The 23880-nt window shown below is 36.0% G+C and overlaps 2 protein-coding genes across 3 annotated transcripts; one reads left to right on the forward strand and one right to left on the reverse strand.

The window, feature by feature from the left end:
* Nucleotides 1-393: 393 nt before the first annotated feature.
* LOC114524155 (alpha-ketoglutarate-dependent dioxygenase alkB homolog 7, mitochondrial-like) lies at nt 394-17468 on the reverse strand. The gene is made up of 6 exons (XM_028545285.1): nt 17202-17468; nt 15747-15889; nt 15061-15091; nt 13325-13449; nt 13016-13171; nt 394-1308 (listed from the first exon to the last, which is right to left on the reverse strand). The coding sequence occupies exons 1-5, from the start codon at nt 17466-17468 to the stop codon at nt 13030-13032; spliced, it is 708 nt and encodes a 235-aa protein (XP_028401086.1). The 3' UTR covers nt 394-1308; nt 13016-13029.
* Nucleotides 17469-19012: 1544 nt separating this feature from the next.
* LOC114524209 (glycoprotein 3-alpha-L-fucosyltransferase A-like) lies at nt 19013-23824 on the forward strand. 2 transcript variants are annotated; one of them, XM_028545346.1, is made up of 3 exons: nt 19013-19111; nt 20459-20559; nt 21724-23824. In XM_028545346.1, exon 3 carries the CDS (start codon nt 21747-21749, stop codon nt 22935-22937), a length of 1191 nt encoding a protein of 396 aa, XP_028401147.1. In that variant the 5' UTR covers nt 19013-19111; nt 20459-20559; nt 21724-21746; the 3' UTR covers nt 22938-23824. The 2 variants fall into 2 exon arrangements, with proteins under 2 accessions (XP_028401147.1, XP_028401148.1); XM_028545347.1 differs by having other exon boundaries at nt 19027-19111; nt 20493-20559.
* Nucleotides 23825-23880: the final 56 nt, after the last annotated feature.

A 23880-nucleotide genomic window follows, 5' to 3' on the forward strand; every position in this document is an offset into this window, starting at 1 on the left:
TTGGACAGTTTTCAATTGACCGTAACGAAAAAGATGGCGGCATGTACATTTTACCAGAATATATTGTGGGCATTAAGAATGATTGACTGAAAAAAGATGGCAGAAAAAACTCCTAATGACGTGAAATTTTAACACAGCGATGATAACTTCCTGTTTCATGCCTGTCCTTTAAAAGACGTCAGTTCACTTTTTTAAACGATTTCCGACCGCAATGCATTCTGGTAAAATGTACATCCGCCATCTTTTTTGTTATGGTCAATTGCCATTTATCGTTTTGTCTTTCGAATCATCAAACGTTTAAATCCTCTTTGCGCCAGCCGATATCAAAAGGAACAAGCATTTATACGAAACATTTTTATTTTTCTTATATATTTTTTCAAAATTTGAGTTCTAAAGTTTTACGTTTTGCACCTTTCTCTAAAAATGGAAGATATGCATGTATAATACACTTCTTCATAGAAAAATATGCAACAGTCGCAAGAAACACCACTGCCTACGTTATATTGCCCACTAACCTTTTAGCTTTTAGTCGAAATTTACAAGTTACTATAACTGTTTCATCTATTATCTACATTATATAATGTATATCCATGTATACAATAGGATTCGTGGCAATATTCAGTTGTTTTTAGCGGCATCCGCACTCGATGACATTATCAGACACACTTTTCTTGAATAAACGATTGTGTGCGTAAATATAGTGAAATGAAACTGTTTTTGTTGGCGTACAACATCGACGCCCACCTGCGTGACCTTCACATGTGCCTTTGCAATAACCAGTGTTGAACATGCGTGGTGCAATCAAACTGAACCCCTTGCTTAAAAGATCTCCTTCTGTCACCGCGATTGGTTGCCAGCAACAGCGCACTTCACCAGGAGTACAATTGAGGGCAGGAGCTCGGTCGTTCGCTGTTATTTCTATGTAGGACTGACGCGAATTCTGGATTCTCACCTTCGACGAAGGGCATTTGTTTTTTACCACAATGACGAGCTTTGCAGTATCCATGCTTTTATACGATTTCCTGACATTTCTTAGGACCCTTGCAATGACGGAAGAAACATCAAATACAACCCATCTTTCACCTTTTGAATTAAAATACTGCCCTGAAACAAACTCGTGATAACGTTTTTTGATTGCCCTGGTGTAGTTTTTGGTCTCTTTCATCTTATTCAATACAGCGATCTTGATTGAAGAGCTACGAATACATCTTTTTTCTTTATCAAAAAGCCAAAACTTGATACCAACTGGCGTCTTTTGAATATAGGAAACGTTCAGGGAGAATTTCTGGCTGTTTTTCATGTAGTTCGCTAAAGAAAAAGGAGACGTTCAAGATACCATTTCAGGAGACTTTTTATCGAACCTTATCTCAAACATGTCATTGAAATCCTCATAAAAAACTATAGCTATATACGCATATCTCCATTCTCCAACATTTGTTTTTCATATTTAGAGGCATTTCTGCATGCATGGTGTATATTTAAAATATGCAGAAAACCCCAACAATCACACAGCTAGCTACCTAATTATAATTCCAAGCATGTATGATATGATTACAATGTCAACGGCTGTGATATTTAGCAGTGAAGAAATGCCATTCGTGCTGTGAAAAATCATTGGTCGTTACGTTGACATTACACAATCACCACGAGTCCATTATTTACATTGAGCAAAGAGCATTCAAGCCAAGTGCACACGCTACGATTACAATCTGTCGCCCAATTTTTGTTTCAGTGCACTCTGAGACGGAAAACAATAGATTGAAAACAGACAAGTTTATATGAAATTTATAATCACTGTATTAGGAATATAGCATTAGTTACATAGCCAGTAACATCCTCGTTTGTTCCACCTGGTTTTTAATTACTGAAATTTCAATAATGCCTTCGAAATTTTTGCTTTCAAGGTAAGAAAGATCCGAGGAGTATTGTTCAATGTTGTTAGCAAATGTGCACATATTATTGCCTGTGCTCAAAATTGTTTGCTATGTATCATGGACAGGGTCATGACATTCGCGCGTAGTCGAAGAAAGATGTTGAATTGCATGGATAAATGAAAGCAATGATGTGTTTTAATACACATTTACCCCATAATTAATATGGTCTGTCAGGTCACACTTAATTTAAGCACGCTATTAGCCGAGGTGACACCACAGCGGACTGGCAGCCTAAATGTCGCGATTACATAATCTAATAACCATTGTTACTCAAATATCCCAGCGGGAATAATGAGTGATAAACTGTTTATATTTGAAATAAATCTTGCACCGCTGTGCTTCAATCCTTTGGCTCGCTTTTCTCGAAGTGATATGTGGTGATGCGGTGATGCCTTCAATGGAACGACTGTTAAATGAGAAAGCACTCATTTCACGAATATTTACTATTTACTTTATTTATCATACAGTAATAAAGATGTGCTGTGTTATACCAGCACTGCACGAATTCAAATATAAATTGTAACTCGTACTTATCACGTTACGTTGGCGAAAATATGGCATGATAAGATTGGCTGACAGATTTGTAATGGCCCAGCTATAGTTGTCAAATCTTAACCTAGTGCGACAATGATTTATTTGACAAATGCATGCAAGCATGCAGTCCTGCTGAGATAAACGCAAAAGTGCATAACAAGCATATAAGTAGTTTTGCAATGGAAATATTATACACTTAATGTATGCTCCCGAGGGAAATAGTGAGTTTTGTTTTCTCGAGACGAAGTCGAGGGAAACATTGAGACTCGAGGGAAAACAAAACTCACTATTTCCCGAGGTGCAGCGAACATTAAGTGTTTTGTTATATAGGAACAAAAACATACATGTTACACGGCAAATTCATTTCAAAAAACGTTGTTATGACAATCTGCGGGCAACAATTTTGAACTTGTTTCCCTGGCGGGAAACATTGCATTTATTTAAAGTCATGTGACTACGAATGAACCAATCACATTTAAAATACACAGCACCTATATAACAACACAATTTATTCTTCACACAAGCCCTGTAACGTCTAAAGTATATTCAAACTAATGCGGTTTCGCCGGAGGCTGTCTTGTATTTGCCTATACCAATTGATCATGAGCTAGTACAACTTTTGGCATGCTCGAAACATTCCACTTCACAATCGATTTAGCATTAGTTGCTTACCCTATAATATAGTTGTATTTTAAACCATGCATTTTATTGTAAAATATAGCACAGATTTTAACTTTTCAATGTAACTTGAGTTTTTCAGCCTGTCTCAGCAGACTGCTATTCAAGTCGTTTCAATTAAACTATAACTATAACAATTAAACTATAAACCACTATTTTCAAGGGCTGGCGTGCACGAAATGAAGCTGAATGGACCCGCCAAAATTAATCTGGCATGCCATGATAAGAATTTTGTCAATTAAATCACCCGACATCTGCACTCCGTTTGCATAACCAGCCCACACTGTAGTCTTCTCACAAATCAGGAAGCCGAATGGGTATGTCTCGATAACTGGGATCAATTATTGTCAATTCTCTACAAAACTTTAGGGGGTTATAAATGCCTGCTTACAGTTAGGCGGCATAATTCAGGCGAATTTGCATGGCCATTGCGACATGAGCAGGTTCCGAAAAAAACAAACAATGGCAACAATGGTTAGTAAAACTGAGAAGATTAATATTGGATTATAGGCTTATAGCTAGCTGTATTTGATTAAATTTACGAAGTAAATATTAAAATACGTCCCCCACACACTCGATGTTTTTTTTATTTGCAACGAGTTGATATATACATATAGGAACACCTCATGCAATATAGACCCAACGAATATAGCATGTCAGATGATGCATCGCATGCAATATATATATCTGGCTATTGAAGTCGTAGTTTTATCATTTCTTTAAAATTGCATTTGTACCAGTTGCTTTTCTGCATGTGGAAGGAATCGCCTTTTCAAATTATTAGAAAAATGGGATTTCGTGACTTCTTAGTAGGTGTGAAGCGGTGGAAGTGGTGTATATACGATTATATCAAGATTTCAAGTACACAATCATTCGTCAGAGATTTATTCCTGAGCTACAATTGTGTTCTAAACACTTTAAATACCGGATACTAGAGCCGTTTTTGAAATCAACAAATCATCCTCTTGTCTTCGTCAAATTTGCGAAACGACTTTGAGAGACCCCAATACTTAATAAACTACTAAATAGCTACTATATAGCTATATATTATTATATAAAGAATACATGTATGTACCTATACATGCTAACTTCATACTTATAGACTACTGTACTTATATATTTATAAATATATCCTCGAGAACATTACCTATGAAGTAAATTTGCCAATCTATATATATATTTATAAGAAGGGCTATAGCTCTTAAGCGCTAGCCAACATATATAAGAACGGCTGGCTGTGATATTTAAATCGATTAATCGGTGCTTATAGTGCCTCCGATAATGCACTGCTATAAAATATATTTGCGTATTTCTCGCTCTATTGTATTCATTTTGAAATCAATGGGGTTTCTTGCAATCTGATTGGTCTGATTGGCACTCCATTCAGTTAAATTTCCATTATTTATGACACCGTGTGTCCAAAGAAAGTACCCTCTAATTGAAACCATTTTTTTCGTACGGTACTTTTTTGCGACACATGCACTGTATATAAAACGTCTGTTGTAACTTGTGGAACTTTTTGCTGTATGACCTTCTAACCCTACGCGCGATGTCGATATTGAATAGCGAGTTTGAAAAACGAACTGATGAATGAACTTCCATCGGAATTTTATCAAATTTTTATCCGAACCTACGCATTGAAGTCTCAACACTTAATACAAACAAACGAATACATATAACAAACTCAATTAGGGTAGCTAATTTACCTGCAATTGGTTTAACAATAATGCGTTTGGCTCCAATTTTAGGGCGAGCTGGGGTCTTTCGTATTTCTTGGCGTGGCAATGGCTTCGAAAGTTGCTTAACGATATACCTGAAAAATTCGTCGCGCAGTTGCTTTTCGTCGCCGCTGAGGTTGGTGCATGTTCCAGGCAAATCATGAACTAATGAATCTGGCGAGCAGAAAAATTCACCAACTTTTGAGGTTCCCCCGGATCTTTGGAGCTTCGTTTTTCGTGGAATAGAGTTTATCGAAGGCCCGGTAACTTTGTTCTCTCTGAGATTATCTGAACGGGGCCCGTTGGCCGAACAAAGCTGCGATAAAACGAATACAGCTGCGGTTACGGCTTAACACGCTCGTGCATATGCTGCCTTGTCCTGCTTGTTTCACCGCGATGACCAGTTTGTTGAAAAAGCGATATTGGCCCATTTTATATATGAAGCCTGTTTGCAATAATGCTTCCTGCGTGCGATAATAGATACCCCTCACAATTAGTTTAGTGAGTGAAATGTATATCAACAGTCATCATCATTCAACACGCATTATGGGGCATATCTTGACATTTCCAATAATAACCTAATTAAGCCGTCACATGATAATTAGAGCTCTTTTCAAAAGATATGATATAATTGCATGTCACTTTGATCCTGCACGAAATGTGTGCGCAAACGACCTTAATATTAAGAGCACGATAATTGTTGAAAAAACAGCAGGATGAATTTTTGATACGTCGATCAAAAGGTAAAAAAGGGTAGTTACGGAGCGAAATATGACGGCTGTATATGAATGAGGATAATGTAGAGCTAGTTACGTCAATATATAATTCAATATCTCCAAACCTGTTACAAATGTTCTCCTAATTAACATAATTGTCTCAACCAATTATCAGTTCATATAAAAGATACAGATAAACATTAACATTCATGTGGAATGTTTCGATCATTCATGATCAGATCAGATCAGAAACGCAAACGAGGTTGAGTGGTATAGCGAAAGTTAGAAGGCTAGATCGAATTCGGGATGAGTTTTTCATTATATATAATGGCGTTGTGTATAGCTATTTATATATATAAAAGGATTTCATTATGTATACACAAGAAGTCGATGAAAAACCGGACAATGGCGCGTATATATCGTTATGCATTGAAATTTTGAATGTTATTTGAGCACAATACTGAATAGCATAACTGATAGGAAATGCATGAATTATGGCTGCAGCCTTTCCATGCTGTTGCGGTTGCTGTTACGAATAGCTAAGTTCTACATGCACTTATTCCAACTGGAAATTTGGTCTCTTAAAATTTAAAATCCAGGTCAACAAATTCACATTAAAATGTTGCAGAAAAACCTATATCGCATGCATCTATTTGTTTGCATCTATATTACTTGTTTCCCTATGGGTAATGTAAAAATATCGATTGGGGCGTGAAAAATACATTAAAAGAAAACAACAACCAATTGCGATTTGCATATACGAAGACGTTAGTTCTCCTCTTCGTTTCCAATCATATCAATATAACCATATGTCCCTAGTTTTTTTTCATGTCAGGCTGATTCGTTGAAATATAATCAGCTAACATCCGACAAAGCATCAACCCAGCCTTCGATTTCGTATATAAACAAGGCGTAAAAGAACAAGCTATAAAATACTTCTCCCAATGCAACAGTTTCAACGACTCACAATCACACTCTTGGTTCGCTTCTCTTGATAACAAGTGGTTTTTGCGCAAACAATGCCCTATTTTTAGCCATGCACGTATATGCGAGTCCTTATCTTTGTTAGTGCAAACATGTATATATACGTATATATGTCTATATTTGCAAATTACAGTGCAGGACTTCAAAAAATTTGTCTTTTTTACAAGAGGAAGAACGGAAGTGAATATACGATTAATTACTGAAGACTGTGTTTCCTTATACCTAAATTTTCCTCTGGCCTATATTTAGGCAAGTGTTTGCATGAGAGCGTGGCAGATCATTTTACTTATCAGTTAACTCCATCTTAATCAAATTTATCGTGATCCATTCATTGTTTTAAGAGTATTTTTCTAGTATGAAGTATTAATATTATAATGCACAGTAAATTGCTTTTGAACCTAAAATGAATTTAAGAAGTAATTTTCGCCTGGTATATATCTCGGTAACAACATTTCTGATTATTTATTTACCAACTTCGTCAAATGTGATTAGTGCATGCATGCCCTACTACATATAGAGCTCCGTTATTTTAAAGAACTTGTGCCAGAATTTTATGTTAAATTACATTCACTATATCAAAGTGATTTGCTGCATTCAGAAATATATAATCATGCAGACAAGTCTATAAGCATCCAAAGCTTTCTATACAATGTTTCGTTTCGTCGCAAACACTGTGCTAAAACCTTTCTTTATAGCAGCTATAAAAAAATGCGATTATATATCTGGCTTCCACTCTTCTTCCAGAACAGTTCGGCAAGTTTTAAGTTCCCATGCACCTACATGAACTTGCCCTCATGATATAATTACCCTCCTCAACTACCATACATCCCTTGGCTTGTCGACTTTCTGGCAAATACAAAACCGGACTCAAAAGACCTTTCTTATAATGACGTCAAACGCCGAAAGTCTGATGTTACACGAAATTCAATTGGCTCCACAAAACTATCGAGCCAATCAAACTTCGTGTAACATCCATCAGACTTTCCGCGTTTGACGTCATTATGAAAAAGGTCTATTATATACTCATGAATGAAGTTATTAGCTATTACTGATTTTCAGCCTAGAGTGAAGGCCGCATGTTGATGTAGGGCTAATCAACACAGTGACCCTGCATGCTTTATTTTGGAAAGTAAAATTATAGAGACGGCTAATTTACTTTGTTTCAGTTCGCTAAATGTTCACGGCATTACTGTTAACGTATGGCTACATGCACTTCGGCTTGGTGCCGTACACCTACTTATAGAGAACCATGCAATTGCAATGCAATGTGTCCCGAGAGATTTCGAGTTTATCTAGACAATACACTTAGTAACTAAGGTTGGCCATGCATGTTTGATCAAAACAAGAAAGTCTTTGTGACTATATCAGGAATTTTCATCTCAGCGACAGACCACAGGGAAAGAAACATATACTGCATGATGACTTGTTCATTAAGCCTGTCAACTTTAACAACTCTGTCAACATTAAGATTACTAAGTCGCAGATAACATTATCAGAATAAAGGGCGTGTAATTTTAAAGGAAAGTTCTGGTTTATAGCAAAAATATGTAACAGTGTATAGAATGCAATGAAATGCTTTCAATAACCCCCTTTTTAATCAATATTAGACTGGAAAAAGGTACTGAATCTACGAATATATAGGTATGTGCATGTTCCAGATCGAAGGGATATAAAGATAAGAGAATTGGAACTGAGGGAAGATATTATTATATATTTTATATCTACGCTATTCAAAGTTCGGGGCGACTTTTATGATATGTTCAACTACAAAATTTTAGTAGTGGTATAATTCAATACAAAGATATTATGTGGCATCACTCAAGCAAATACAAATAGTGGCAGGACCTAGATATATGAATTGGAAGATTTATTAATATTGGTTTTTGACATTTATTTCTTTATCCTGAAGTGAAGATGGATTGTTTTTACGATCGAGAAACCTGAGTTATGAACAATCCGCCCCCACCTCCCACACCCAATTATATAGAGCTGACTTCGCGACTGGATACGACGATGTATTGAATGCATCATATACAGCTAATGAATATAAGAATTCCGACCATGCATTGCGCTTAATAATATTTCCAGCCAATATATATCAAACATAGGCTAATATGATCCAAAAACCATTGTTACAAGTTGATGTGATAGCAAAGTACAAATGCATCTATATTATATAATTCGCTAGCTGTCATAAGCACAACGCTTGCCGAGTTTGAATATGTTCCAACTCCTAAGTCAAACAGTTCTTTTATCTCAATGATATAAATCTATATTGACGCCATTGCATATAACTGTCGACGTAAAAACGGGCAAAATTATGTGAAAAACATCGGGTTGAGAGAAGTGCTGTATATATCCTGTCATTGAAACAGCTGAAATTCGTGCGCGCACGTAACCAATTGCCTTTGTATATGTTGTTGCCATGCATGGCAGGAAATAGTTGGCATTGCGTGCAAGGTGCTTCAAGATTGTGTTCCGATTGATTCAAAAAAGACGCAATGTCACTTTTGACTACAGTTATATATATATGAGGGAAGGCCTCAAAGTCGAAACGAAAGCTACTTAGAAAGAGGAACATTCTGTCAAGATTACATTTAATTTATAGCAATAATTATGCTACAATGGATTTTTCCTGCATGTGATAAGTTCGCGACCAAAAAGAATGAATAGTGTTTTTAGTAGAGTAATGATATAAGCTTACTGCAAAAGCTATAAATTTAGAACTAATATGCAGGACGGAAACGCATTTGTGACCTTAACAACAAACAGAAATGCCTTAAGTTATGGGCATGACTATATCAGGACTTGCAAACTTTAATCTTACACCAACTTTAATCTTGCCAAATTTAATCTCGCTAAATTCAACCACATAAAAATAAAGTCATGCGTTGAGTTTTTATCTCAGCATCTTATGTCAACTTCACTCACGAAATTGACAATATTGAAAATAGTCTGAGATTACGTGCGGGAAGGCAAACATTCTCTTCCGAAAAAAACCTCAATAAGGAATTATGAAAGAAGATATTCTACACCGCTTCTTTCCTGTAAGTATATGCAGGGGGGCTGAAGGGGCCCCTGACTTCAGAAATAACCTAAAATTAAAGCACCCACAAAAGTGTTGGACTTGGTTTATTATTCGCACACTAGTCTAAAGTACGAGGGACATTCATTTTAATTTCTAGTTAATTGATATTGTTTGTTTGTAAGAAAGAATAATTTGTTAAACTTTTTCACATCGCTTTGAAGAACTTTATGCCTCGCAGAGATTTAAAAGCATGACGTCATAGGGCCCAAGAAAAAACTTTGCCCGGGGCCCCACAATTTCTCTCAGCGGCCCTGAGTATATGCATCCAATAGAAGAGACGGGATTTATCACTACAACAAAAGCTGCATGCTCCTACAAGTTGTTATTTTCATACATATGCGTGCGTAACACAATAAACATGTGTTAAGGAGGATGTGGATTTACCTTAATATACACACATTGCATGAACATTTATATTCCGATTGCTTATACAAACAAGACGGGATTAGGCATTAATTGTTAAGCACTTGATCCTAAAGAAGTTTAAGAGTTTAGAAATAGAGTTCCGATACGAAAATAGCGCAATTGTTTATATAACTTTTCGCTCCGAGGCAGTGATGCCTCGATGGTATCAATTGTAGTAGGCAAATTTCTACAGCTGACGTCGAAAACATACGAATGGGGCCATCGTTCAAAGCTGATTATACCAAAAACGCTGCATGAATTAATATAAACGAGTTGAATGCATGCATGCGTTAGCCTGCTTCTGCATTTCTGCGTATAGCAATTTGTTTGCAATGAAACAAAAAATGCATGGCTAATAAATATATGTTAAACAAAATGTAAAACAACACGTACACAACAGATTTCTAACTTCAGTCAACGTAAGACGTAGAGAAAGTTCAGTCTATGTATATATATATTGTGCTTTGGTAACATCTATACAGAAAGGATGAAAATAGATTGTTTTGTCAGATGTTCACAGTGATTACTTTCGTGCGCATACCTAATTATCTATGTATCTCTGTTCCGCTTATAACCGCTTAAATCCGGTATGCTTTTTTTGGCCGAGGTTTCGTATGAATACGGCAACATTCTCACGTTGGCACATAGAATTATAGCCATGCAGTATGAGCAATATATACAACAATTCTATTGGCTGATATACGAAAAAAAGGCAGAGCACGAAACCATTGCCAAGATAAGCAAACCCTACTTCCTGAGTTAAACAAGTCACGATATGTATAGCTATGCCCAGGAGACTATACACACGTACTGGTTACAGCTTTGTTTAAAAGTGATCTGTGAATAATACGACATGCGAGCTATTTATAATTCAACAAATTTAAAATTATAACCCGTTTTAGGCCACTTCGCACTCAGCGCACGGCAAAGCCCGGGAAAATCAGCGGAGAGGATTAAAAATATCACATATTAGAGAAGATTTAAATAGAGAATAATACATGGATGATTGGAGATATGGAATTTATTTCGGGTGTTGAAAATGATATCGAACGAGTGAGCGCATGCACCATGTATTTGTTTTTTATATTAATTTTTTTAAAATTTTTAATCAGGAAGCGTATACCTGATTCCAGATTCGTGGATAAAACACGATGATCGCACATGTGTTATTATCAGTTTTCACAATGCCGGATTCCTCAATAAGACACTGCATATTTTATATAATAAAATATTTATTATAAACATTTATAGTACGCGCGTGCTGATTGGTCGAGAAGCGTGTTTCAGTATTTAACAATTAGACAACGAAGGCGAGTTGTCTAATTGTTTTACAATACACCCTGTACCTACATATATTAATTTCGAGAAAATAATCGATACACCGCAATTACACCGAAAAATAATTTAATTCAATTTTATTCAGTCGCGCGAGCATATTTTTCTCAAACGTTCACCATCACGAATAGTCAATGGTTGAGTAGCCAATCAGAATGTAGGATTTGTAATAGACAACAGTCGGGTGTATACTAAAACTGTATAAAAACGCGGGAATTCTCCCGATGAACTTGACTAGCGAAGCGATGTAATGTGAATTTGTAATTGATTCGAATTATAATGTATGTACAAAATCTTTTTATTGAATTATATTATAAAAGAAATAGAAAAAAAAATTTCCTGTGTTTCTATATACAGTTATAGAAACCGCGTGGGAGTTTGGGAGAACTCGAAATAACGTACAAATAACACTGATTATTTCTCGTTCTCCCGAGCCCGTAGGGCGAGTTTTTCCACGTTATTTCGAGTTCTCCCAAACTCCCACGCGTGTTTCTACGCATGTTTTGTTTTTCTCAAAGATACCATAAATACCATGGAATAAACTTTGAACTCACTCTCTTATTTAATAAAAATTATTTTCGCGCACTATATTATTTTCGCAAAAGAAGCATAAAAAAAATGGCAAAAAAGTGCCGACTGGCCAAGATAATCAACTGCCTTTCGCCTTGACCCGTCCGTTGTGAACAAAGTATCCGAACTGAAAAGAACTTTATTAAATATCAAAGATATTGAAGATTAGGAGTAAGAACATCAGCAAGCGGCTTTATTCTGTGAGTTTTTGTAATTTATCGTTTAGCTTTTTACCCAATTACGCCATCCCAAACGCGGGCACAATAGTAAAAAATGTTTTTCATACTATCATTGAACCTACTATAACAGATAATATGTTCCTTTTCAAGCTGTATGAATGGTGGCTTACCCCATCGGAATAAAGGGGATATTTTATAATCGACTCATATATACATATAACGTAATAATTAAGCCAAGTCGAAGTATATACAACAAACATTGCATGGGTGCATGTGAATTAATCCCCTTGAATCCATCCCTTAAGCTAAACGCCTTTCGAACAACCGATTCCCAAAAACAAATTGTGACAAGTATAATTTCACCAATTCATTCTGACACTAAACGTCATGGTATAAAATTATGATAGTAATACTTCACCAAAAATATTAGCTACTTCATTGCAAGCATTTTTAATGTTTATGTGTTTATATATTATATTACACAAAAATAGTGCATATACAAGCAAATATTTACGTGTGAATCGTTGTCAGATACTTTGTATATCAAGTGGTTACATTCGCAGTTCGCCGATATAAAAATACTGATATAAATACACTCGTCAAATATTAATTAACAGGACTATCGGATTTCGAATTTGCAGGATCTTTTGTTTTGGCGTCTGTCACCGACACTTACTGCTTGGCATCGGACGTAACATTGGATTAACAATATTGTAAGGCCACTGAGCGGCTTTACGAAACGTAAATTGACAAAAAAAAAAAAATTGCAAAAAAATGTCCCTGGCGCAGAAGATAGGGGAAAAGTGATCTGCTGGAATGCGAGGATGATTCAATCAGATGATGCGCCCTGTAAAGTATATGTTTGAAAACTTACCGAAAAACTGTATTTCACGTTGCCTTGACAGAATTTTCTTCTGGTTTACAGCGTAGCATTAAAGAAATCCTTCTACATCGCCCAATTATATCTCCATTCCAAATTGACAACTCAGGTGGAAGAATTTCATGTGTAAATTCGTAGCGAATTGCATTCCTTAGATAGACAAAATCGTGAATTATAATTTAACTTATAATTTAAGTTACAAAAAGAGAAGACTTCAAAGCAGAATTTTACGATTTCTAATATTTACGGAAATGTTGCAACAAAAAAATGTGAAGCTAACAAAGCCATGTAGCTACATTTTACCTGCAAATGTATAAAGATCTTCGAGGGAGGAGGGCGTCTATCGTAACACGATTGAATTTCTCGTGGCGAAATCGCATTATTGACGGTGATAGGAGGCTTAGTCCAGCAATTGTTGAACCACAGAACTATATAAAAATGATGCAGAAACAGCAGAATATTAGTAATCCAAAGAAATTCAGAACGAGACGGAAGGTTTCGTTGTATTAGTTATTTTAGGTATTTAGTTATTTGGTTATATTAGGTTAACGCATGGACATGGTTGAGTATAGCAACCATAATTAAACAGTCATTTATATAGTATGCGCAAATATACAGTGTTATGGTCGTAAATTGTATATGTAGTGTTAAAGGAATTGTTATGAAAATGTTAATAGTGTAGTATCATATAGCATAGGAAATGGAGGTTTTGAGGTAGCACGTAGCAGCAACCGCGAAACCAATGTGCCACACAATAAGATAGTTGTGTATTAGAGCGTGAATTGTGGTAAAGTGTTGATTCCTGAATAAAAAATGTAAAATTATATACAGTCTCAGAGTGTGCGATTTTGGACCAGCGTAGCGGAAAATCAGACTTGTTTGGAGATTTTCAACAGCTTTAAGGTTACCGCCTAGAAGATTAAATATTGCCGTGGCTTTCATGAATCAGTATAAATAGATTAGTAAATTCCTACCAGGAAAACGTAATGCAGAGAACGTCTTAAAAGTTATATAAGTTTGGAGGTAAACATGGACAATTTTCTGCATGGCTTTTATTCGCATACGAAAACGATATGGAAATCAGATTTGACAAGTTCCTTCCTCCCATTTTGCCAAATTGAATCGTTCAAGCAACAATAGTATATACTAGTTTGACATGAACATGAACGCTACATTATGAAGACTGGCGGAATTGTACACCAGCTTGACTAGAATGTTAGCCTACGTTGACTAAAATCTTAGCCAAGGTCAAAAGTCCTATTCGTATTGAGCAAATGATATCATAGTTACTTTTTGCTTTTTGTTATTTTAGATGGCAAAAATACTTTTAGTTAAAAGCAAACAAAAAAGAATACGTTAACTGACGGTTCACATTTTTGGTTGTGATTTCGAAGAAGTTTAAAGTTTAAAGGGTTTGTAGTCGGCATCATTGAGAAAAGTCGAATTGAATTTTCTTGAAGAAAGTCTTAATTTATAGTGTTTTATGTAGATTATTACGTCTCGTTACCATAGATTGTAAATATGCAGATAAATCTTGCACAGCGTATTATGCTCAGACGTAAAATCAAAATTTAGAAAGTATACCACTATTTCTTATCTTCTTTAACAGTATTATTTACTTGATTTCTAATGTTTATGATGATGATTACAAATGATCGTTACAAATTAACTCGTTCTGGAAACTTGTTCAGAAAAACCTTAAACATCATTTTATATATTAGGAGTACAAGATTCGTCATTCTCGCAAATAGTATACAGTATACTAGTGGGCGAATAGTAATTAAATATGGCGTTTTTTCAGTGCACGTGAGCGTAAAGTGACTAACAGCGCATGCTCGGCAAGTGCCTGGAATGTTCAAAATGGCTTGGATTTTTTGCTCATACATTTTTTATTACTTGATTATAAAAAAATTTCGCACGTGAAAAATGTTCATTCAATTTGCGTTTTTGATTGCATGATGTCAGTAGAATACACGTTGAAACGGATTAATTTCATTTGCAATGATAAATAAATATGCACAACATGTAGGTAGATTTACCTTTACGCTATCAATATGAGGTTTGATGAATCTGAAAATACATCACAATACATTGTAAAAACATTTGTACTGTAAATAAAGAGTTGAAGATTATTAAACTGAACCTTGTTAACAACGCTGTTTGCTATGGATTTCTGAAGAAATTTAAATCAAAATCTACCGATGCGGTTGGAGATTAGAGCTTTAGCTTGTAGCTATTTTGCGGTACAAGGTAAGCATCAAATGTGACGTGATTTCAGTGATAAAGTCTCTCAGGTCCAATGATTGGATGAAGCTGATTTAATTGATACGTATAGCCACATTTGCATATAATGGTGAAAAACATTACAGTTAGACAAAAACAATCAGTAATGAGAAAAACACTTTCAGAAGGACTAGGGAGAGTGTCGAAGAATGGCAAAAAGCGAGAAAAATGCCTTTTTTCATCTGATAGCTTAGTGTAAGGAAAACGATGCCCTTAATGCAGTGTGTTTTCAGCCTTTTTAGAGTCATCATTCCAATCTACATAGAGTTCACTTGTTAATACCCAGTGGCGTACGAGAGGACGACAATTGGGGGGGGCATATTCATGTTGACAGACTTGTAAAGACAATTAATCTTCCACAACAACAATATATGAATATGTGATTGACCCCACCCCCCCCCCCACTAATTATCGTCCCCCGTAAGCCACTGTTAATACCCACCCTTTGGAATCCAGGTCCAGAATATGAACGTAAGGCAAAAGTGTGTGCGAGGAATCAAACGAGGCCTCCTTCACTCTTTTGAAGACAATCATACAAGATTTGGACCAACTTTCTTTTTCACTTTCTCTATACCCATGAATTGCCTGTAATTCAATGTATGGTGTATTCTTGTTACAGTATATAGTATATATAAGGCACTGCAGCTAGGTTTCAGACAGCCATTATAATCAATAATTAGCATAAATTTAAAAACAACAGTATATTAGCTAAGACATGGTATCTCAATGAGAACGTCAGCAAATAAACTGTCATTCTGCAAGCTATTTTGCAAAAGCGTTTTATGTGTTTGCAAAAGCGGAATATAGGAAAGATAACTACCATGGAAACATGGCCATAGGTACCTTCATCCTGAGAAATCACCAGTGACACTACTCATCTCCTGTGACACTGTCTTGTGACACACCCCTACCTTTCAGAGCACTATGAATTTTGTAACAGGCCTAATGTTATTGTGAATATATTAACTGACCAGTTGAATACAATAAAAAGTGACCCATATTTCTTGTCATGCCTAAAAGTTAATCATGATTGTGTGCATGCATGAAAATAGGGCGATACTTGAGAGTCAAAATATGAATCAAGGATGACACAGGTTCATAGTTGCCAAGTTTTGAAAAAAAATATCTGTGAGATCGTTTTTTTCTAATATGGAGCAAGCACCTTAAAGAATTCCCTTTAACTTAAATTAAATATACATATAATTTGCAATTTACATTGGCAGAATACATTGCTTATTGACTTATGTATATTGCTTACAGACACCATTATGAGATTATATGAAAGGTCTGTTTACAAACAAGAAATTGCATCTGCATTTAAATCTGTGATTGGGCCAGATCAATTTGCATACAAAGAAACTAATACCACTGATGCTCTAATTATGCTTACGTACAACTTTTGCTGAAGTCGCTGGGCAATGGTGCTAATGATAATATCTTTCAATCATAAGAAATTGACGGCATAGAAGAAAAAACTGGCTAAAATTACTAGGTTTCACATTTCAGGACAATCCATCCTGTTGGGATCTACATTGATAATCTCCTGCACAATGCACATGAGGGGGATGTACATAATGAGAGGGTGTAGATGCTATGGTTACCCTACTGTGCAGTTAAGCAAATCATTCCATTTGTTATTAATCATACATGTCACTATTTTATTATTGCATTGAAGTGTAGGACTCTTCACACCAAAACAAATATTTAGATCATATAGATGATTAAAGTTCCTCGGCAGGCATATTGTTATGGCTATACAACAAAGAATACTAAGATATCTGAAGTTATCGAAGAAATAGAAAATTATTAATAAAATTGAATCAATATCTAATCTAGGGAGATTTGTTTGTTTTTGTTTTATATACCCATGCATTAGTCCTAACAAAATTCTACTTACGTCATCCCAATGTTCATTTTGGTAACTCCTCTTCTCCAATAATGCCCTTACTTCGTCATATAACATTGTTTCTTCTTCTTCACTTATAAAGTTATCTGAAACAAGCAAATTACCAGAAATACGACTTTTGACAGCATTCAATTCTTCACCGTCACATCCCTTTTCTGCACTGATATTTACTCGATCACAAAATTTGGAAGGAATTGTGACAGCTCGTCGTATAAAACAGCGTGAAATAAATATACTGCTCAATTTACGGAGAATCATATTTAATTAACTACCATAGCCAATAAACGTTATTCTGTTTATGCATAAGTCAGTGGTTGTGGTATAGGGAGTTCACTGGGTAAGTGGGTATAGGTAATAAATCTAGTAAAAAATAGGTACGCCAAGCGTACGTTCACAGCAATCTAGTTTGGACAACAAACAGACCATATGGATTTGGCCATGTTTTTTAATTTCCCGTCTACTGGTGAATGGGACTTGATGATTACCCACACTATTTTTTTACCGCTGTTAAGCAATAAGAAATATGCTCAGTAATATGTAGTAATGCCAGTCATTATTTGGTTTCGGTGTCAAATTTAGTGTAATAAACTGCGTCACTGACGAAAGTAAAGGATGAAACTAAATGAAAATTGTTTCTCTGATTGGTTAAAAGTTCCGCTGGTGTCCTTCAAGGTACACGACTTAGCCCCTGGTTGCTTTTGGCTATGATAAACGATCGTGCTTTACCTGAAGACACTTCCACAATGTGGAAATTCGCCGATGACACCTCGTCACCGAAGTCATTAAAAAATTTTAGCTGCATAAGGTCTTTTCTTGAACATGCGTGCCAATTATTCCATAGTTCGCTGCCACAATATCTTGCAAAAGACATAAAAAGGTATACGAAAACGAGAAATGAGGTTAATATATGCTGACCTGGGATACCGGTATCCCAACCTTAGAAAATATACGTGAGTATCTCTCCCATAAACCCTTCAATGCAATTGTATCAAACGCTGACCACAAGCTTGCCGAATTTCTACCATCAAAAGTAGGCAATTATTACGAAAAGAAAGAACTTTTGAGGTCCCACCAGAAGGTACTAATCGCTTTGGGATATGGGAACTCCAAAGCGATTACTTTTAGTTATTATGCTAAAAACATAAGGTAATGAATTTCTTTGCACATTATTAGTTTTTAACCTCTAAAATAGTATAGTATAATAAATTAGCTATATATTAGTAGATATAAAATCGTATTACTTGTGTAAATTGATTTTCTTAAAAAAATCATTCCTTTGTACTCATCATATGGATTCAGTCTTTATCGACTACGAGACGATGTTTTTTATAAACTAAACTAATTATCCAGACTTGGTCATCATAACCGGTTGTATAACTTTGCACATAGATTCATACCATGTGACCGTATAAAGTATATTTTATACAAAATCCGCGGTTTATCCAATGAAGTTAAACGCAGATATGGTATAAAATATACTCGTGGGTCACTTCAGTAGACATACCTAGTCCCATACATAGTCTGAGCATAGGCAGCCCAATGGCGAATGGTTTTATTTGAAATAAAAGTGCACTAAAACATTGAAAATTAGAACAAAGCTATCCGTATTTTGATTAAATAGAACATGTATAATTTATTCATGCTAACTAAAATCCTGTATATATCCTGTATAATGCCTACATTGCCTGAACTCTGTCAGGTACGCGAGTCGCCCGTTGCGTAATATACAGGATTTTAGTTAGCATGAATAAATTATACATGTTCAATTTAATCAAAATACGGATAGCTTTGTTCTAATTTTCATTGTTTTAGTGCACTTTTATTTCAAATAAAACCATTCGCCATTGGGCTGTCTATGTGAATATGAATTCAATTTTACACTGTCTGTGACGACAATTTGAGTAAGTTGTTATTTTATTTGCTACTCTAATGTAACTTATGTAAGTATCGAGTTAGTTATACTTTTAAGAGTAAAAACAAACGAAACATGCAGATGCTACGACAGTGGCAATTTATGGGCGGTATTGACTATATGGGCTATGCCTATTGAGACTTTAGTCTACACCGTAACCCTACCCAACGTTATTAATTAAGCTCATCTGATTAATTACTAACGAATCTTAATAGACAAGTTATAAAAGCCATGATGAGTAAGTGCAAAAATATGCTGAGGATTCACTCACTACTCAGTCAAGATAAGCAATATTTAAGCAGTTTAAGCCTATAAAGCCTATACAGGCTAAAAAATATTAAAAGGCATCCTCGCCCTGTAAAGTTGTTGTAGCACTCTGGCACTAGCCAAGATGCTGATTGATTACAGGAATTTCCACGCAGGGAACATAAGATTTTGAAAATATGACAGAAAAAATGGCCTTTCTCAACATTGGTGCGGATGTTAATTGGAAATGCCCAATACTATAAATATGCTAACTGTTTAAAAGATTGCAAAGTAAACATGCACGCTGTCTGCATATAAATATATTAACTGATTATTGACTGAGGACAAGGTCTGTTCTGGACCAAGGGATGAAGGAGCGAGGTTCATATATGTTCAAATATGGCCATGTCTCATATATCAGAACGAACAAGTGAGGACAATAATCTGTTTATTATATTATGGCTGAACTGCATGGAACATCCGGGATACTGGTCCAGATAAGGAACATACGGACCATGGTTTGGTTATGGGACGGATATATTATACAGATCACATATAATAAACAATATTATTTTTCTATATATATGTTTCAAAATAAACATACAAAATAGAGGTTAAGTACCAAAAAGATTTGAAATATGGGAAATTTCAAATAAACAGCCCCCTCCTTGAACCTGTTGTTATATGTACTCCACAACCATGTTCATTTTGCCAAAGCCAGCCCCTGTAACCGCACCCTTGTTATTACATTGCTAGGTTCCAAATCCTGGTGCGGCTTTATAGCCGTGCTTGTAGACCTGAATCTGGAAAGACTTGAATTTATTGGTCATGTTGACACAAACAAGGCTATAGGTCTCATATTTGCCTTGAATAGCTATCATAAGATCAGAATTTCTAACATAAACGAGAAATTCAGGTTGCATCTAATATACAATATTCAAACAGGCATACAGGCCTATAATTTGTTAAAAATTTGCATAACTTTTGTAGTTAGGGAAACTTTCGTAATGTTCTTTATTGTAATTTATTTTGCCTATAACTCCAACTCCTCCCTAATTTGAATAAATCTTGTTTTCCCTTGGTTGAATAGATCGGATTAACTCAAAATTGGTTTCAAATCATAGATCGGCAAACTTTAAAATGTGAGAAGATAGCATTTTCACAACTGGAAACTATCAAAATAACAACCAGGTAATCAGTGTATAATTGTATAAAGATTAAAAAGATTATCTGTAGTGCCATGATCATTATTGATCTATATAGCTTTTTAAGTTCTTTTTGTAACATCTCTACATATTAACTTCAGTTAACTTTAATGTCCAGTTAACTTTTATGGTATCGCTGCTTTAATCAGTATTTCTTATTATATAAAGCAGGATTTTTTAGCACATAAATACATGAACTGCGGCAATCCAATGTACGAAAATATAAACGTAATCTGATACCAACCCCAGATTAACTCGAAACTAAAGTTTTAATTCTGCATCATCAAACCGGCACTCAAAATCCTAGGGAGCCACCTTAAGCAAAAATGTCGGCCATTTTTTTTGCTACTCACCCACCGTATACGAGTTGTTAGAGCTGATGATTATCTCAACAAATTTTCATGCCAAAACAGTTGTAGAAGCTACAGCTAATTTAACATATTGAGAATATTTTCCCTTGAATCATGTGGACAGGGCGTCAAAACGATACACTAGGCAAAAACGATTTTGATACGCTCGAAAACGACGCTCATGTGCACATAGGGTCATAGCCTTTTTCTCTAACATCTGAAACCGTTTCTGTGAGTTTGTTTGGGAGTTTATTCTTTCACTGAGAAGTGTCACACATGGTTCTTTTATACCCTTGACTTGCTGATATGCCCGTATTATTTATTAATGTCAGAATATATTTTTCACTACAAACAGCAAACTGGGTCCAATACTATGCTTTAAGGGGCACAAATTGAAGGTCCCGAGTATAGGGAGAATTGACCTCCATTCATAATTCCTTGAATGAAAAGCCCAGTTACACGGTGCAATTTTTCTTGCAACTTGCAATGCTATTCTTCTTTTGAGAGAGATAAATTTAGCAACTACGGAACTTCTGTCTTTATTACACTCCCTGGCGTTTCTTACACTTACATTTTGAAGCCTCTTCACTAATTTACAACTCTCAAAAGTAGAATTGCATTGCAAGTTGCACTGAAGAATCAATTTCAAACAATTTTTTAATGTTTTCGTCTTTCATCTTCGCCGGCTTACCGAATCGAGGAAATGTCGATTGCGCCGAAATAAATAAGCACGTGGATAATTTCCTTTCTACTGTATGATGAATTCTAATATGTGGTAAATATTTATTGTTTTTATATAGTACCCACGATATCCTTTCGAGCAATGAGACCACTAATGAAACCACTTACGGTGGTTATTGGTGTTGTTATTCTTAGTGCTTTTTTCATACTGTACAAAATTTCCAGCAGTTGGAATCTGCCAGCTCCCTACTTCCGTTGCAATCCAAGCATGAGACGGCATGGTTTGAAGAAAGGACGAAATTTTACCATTCTTGACTGGAGTCCGACTTTCTTCAGCAAAGAAAACGGTCTTCCGGTGAATGTCTATTTAGACAATTGCCTCATAACTAGAGACAAGTCGCAGCTCGAGAACAGTGATGTCGTCGTGATAGAAGTTCGAGGCATACGGTACTTCGAGGATATGCCAGAAGAACGGTCGCCATGGCAACGTTGGGTTTATTTGAATATAGAATCGCCGTTCCATGCGATTTTAGGTGAGAGAGATTACACTATGGAAGATTTTACTGGAAAATATGCGTTCAACTGGACAATGACCTATCGCACGGACGCGGACATCCCCATGTTGCACGGTTGGAGAGTGAAGAAAAACCAAACCGAGAGGATGAACACAAATATCGACAGCATTGTTCGTAGCAAAACGAAACTGGCGGCTGCTCTAATGAGCAATTGCTATTATGTCAAAAATGGTAGGGATATATACGTCGAGGAGCTCCAAAAATACATGATGGTCGACGTGTTCGGCAAATGCGGTACGTTGAAATGTCCTGGACACTACACAAAGAACGCATGCGAAAAGGTTAAAGAATACAAGTTTTTCCTCGCATTCGAAAATTCAAACTGTAGAGACTACGTGAGTTTTAAAATATGGATGCAGGGTTTTGGAAACAATGCAGTTCCGGTGGTGTTTGGAGCCAATAAAGAGGACTACTCGGAGCGCGTGAAAGTGCCCCCCAATTCCTTCATTCACGCAGATGACTTTGAGACGCCAAAAGCGCTAGCAGAATATTTGAAAATGTTAGATAAAAACGAGACGGCTTACAGGCAATTTCATCTTTGGCGAAAAACGTACAAGATAGATTACGATTATCGATTTATGGGCACATTTGCCTGGTGCAACCTCTGCTCCACCCTGAACAGGCGATGCAACGAGGCGCCAAAATGGCATAAAACGATCACCGATTTTGAAAATCCCGCCAAAGATTGCCACCAGAATAAGTGGGTGGAAACTCAATGCGAAAACAAAACATGCAGCCCTGAAGACCGCGAAGACTAGAGATAGGCACGTGCGTGCATATGCGTATTGTGGGTAGTCCTATAGGTCTTAGTGCCGGTGTTGATGCAATAGACCTTTTCAGCTTGTAGCTTGCATGTAAACTAAACTCATTTCAGATGTTTAAACCATGGAATAGCCAATAAAACTTAACCATTTCATTTGAGATGGGTTAATTTGCATACAAGCTGAAGATTAGACGAGTTAAGCATTTTGTGCCACGCACCACTCTATAAAAATGTTATACAATGCAAATGACTGTGCAGCCATATTTCGATTACTGCAGCCCGCTATGGGATAATTGTGGAATTAGCCACAAAGACAAGTTGTTGCAAAAATATCAAAATCGGAAAGATTTTGGTTTGAAGTATAAAAGAGATGTGAGATATCACCTATAACTTTAGAAACAGAAAAACTGACCTAGCACCAACTATGCCAAAAATATAATTTGGCAAAAGGTTGTTCAATTATAATGCAGCAACGCATTGGAATAGTCTCCCACATGAGGAAAATATTGAAACCGTAATTACGGCGGAGCCGGGGGGGGGGCTGAGGGGCTAACCCCCCCCCCACTTTGTATTTACAGTAAAACCAAATGATGTTTACACTTCTCATTTACTGAGCAGTGCTGAGTATTTGGAATCGTTTTTATAACATCATAAGTAAGAGTAAAGATGTAGCCCCCGCACTTGATATAACGCTCCGTCGTCTCTGCGTATACACGCATACAAAATGCATTAAAAATGTATTCTTATGCATTACTAATGCAATCTCGATTGTGATTGGCTAAAAACCTACAGATAATTATCAATGTCTTGCCACCTACAAGACATTGAAAATTATCCGTAGGTGACGTAATTTTTTGCCGCTAGTTTGTTGTCAATAATGGCACAGGCTTCCTCTCTAAAAAGAAAATACATAATAAAACAATTATTGAATTCGGTTT

Source organism: Dendronephthya gigantea, unplaced genomic scaffold, assembly GCF_004324835.1.
Source record: "Dendronephthya gigantea isolate DGI-Jeju-01 unplaced genomic scaffold, DenGig_1.0 000030F, whole genome shotgun sequence".
Lineage (NCBI taxonomy): Eukaryota > Metazoa > Cnidaria > Anthozoa > Malacalcyonacea > Nephtheidae > Dendronephthya > Dendronephthya gigantea.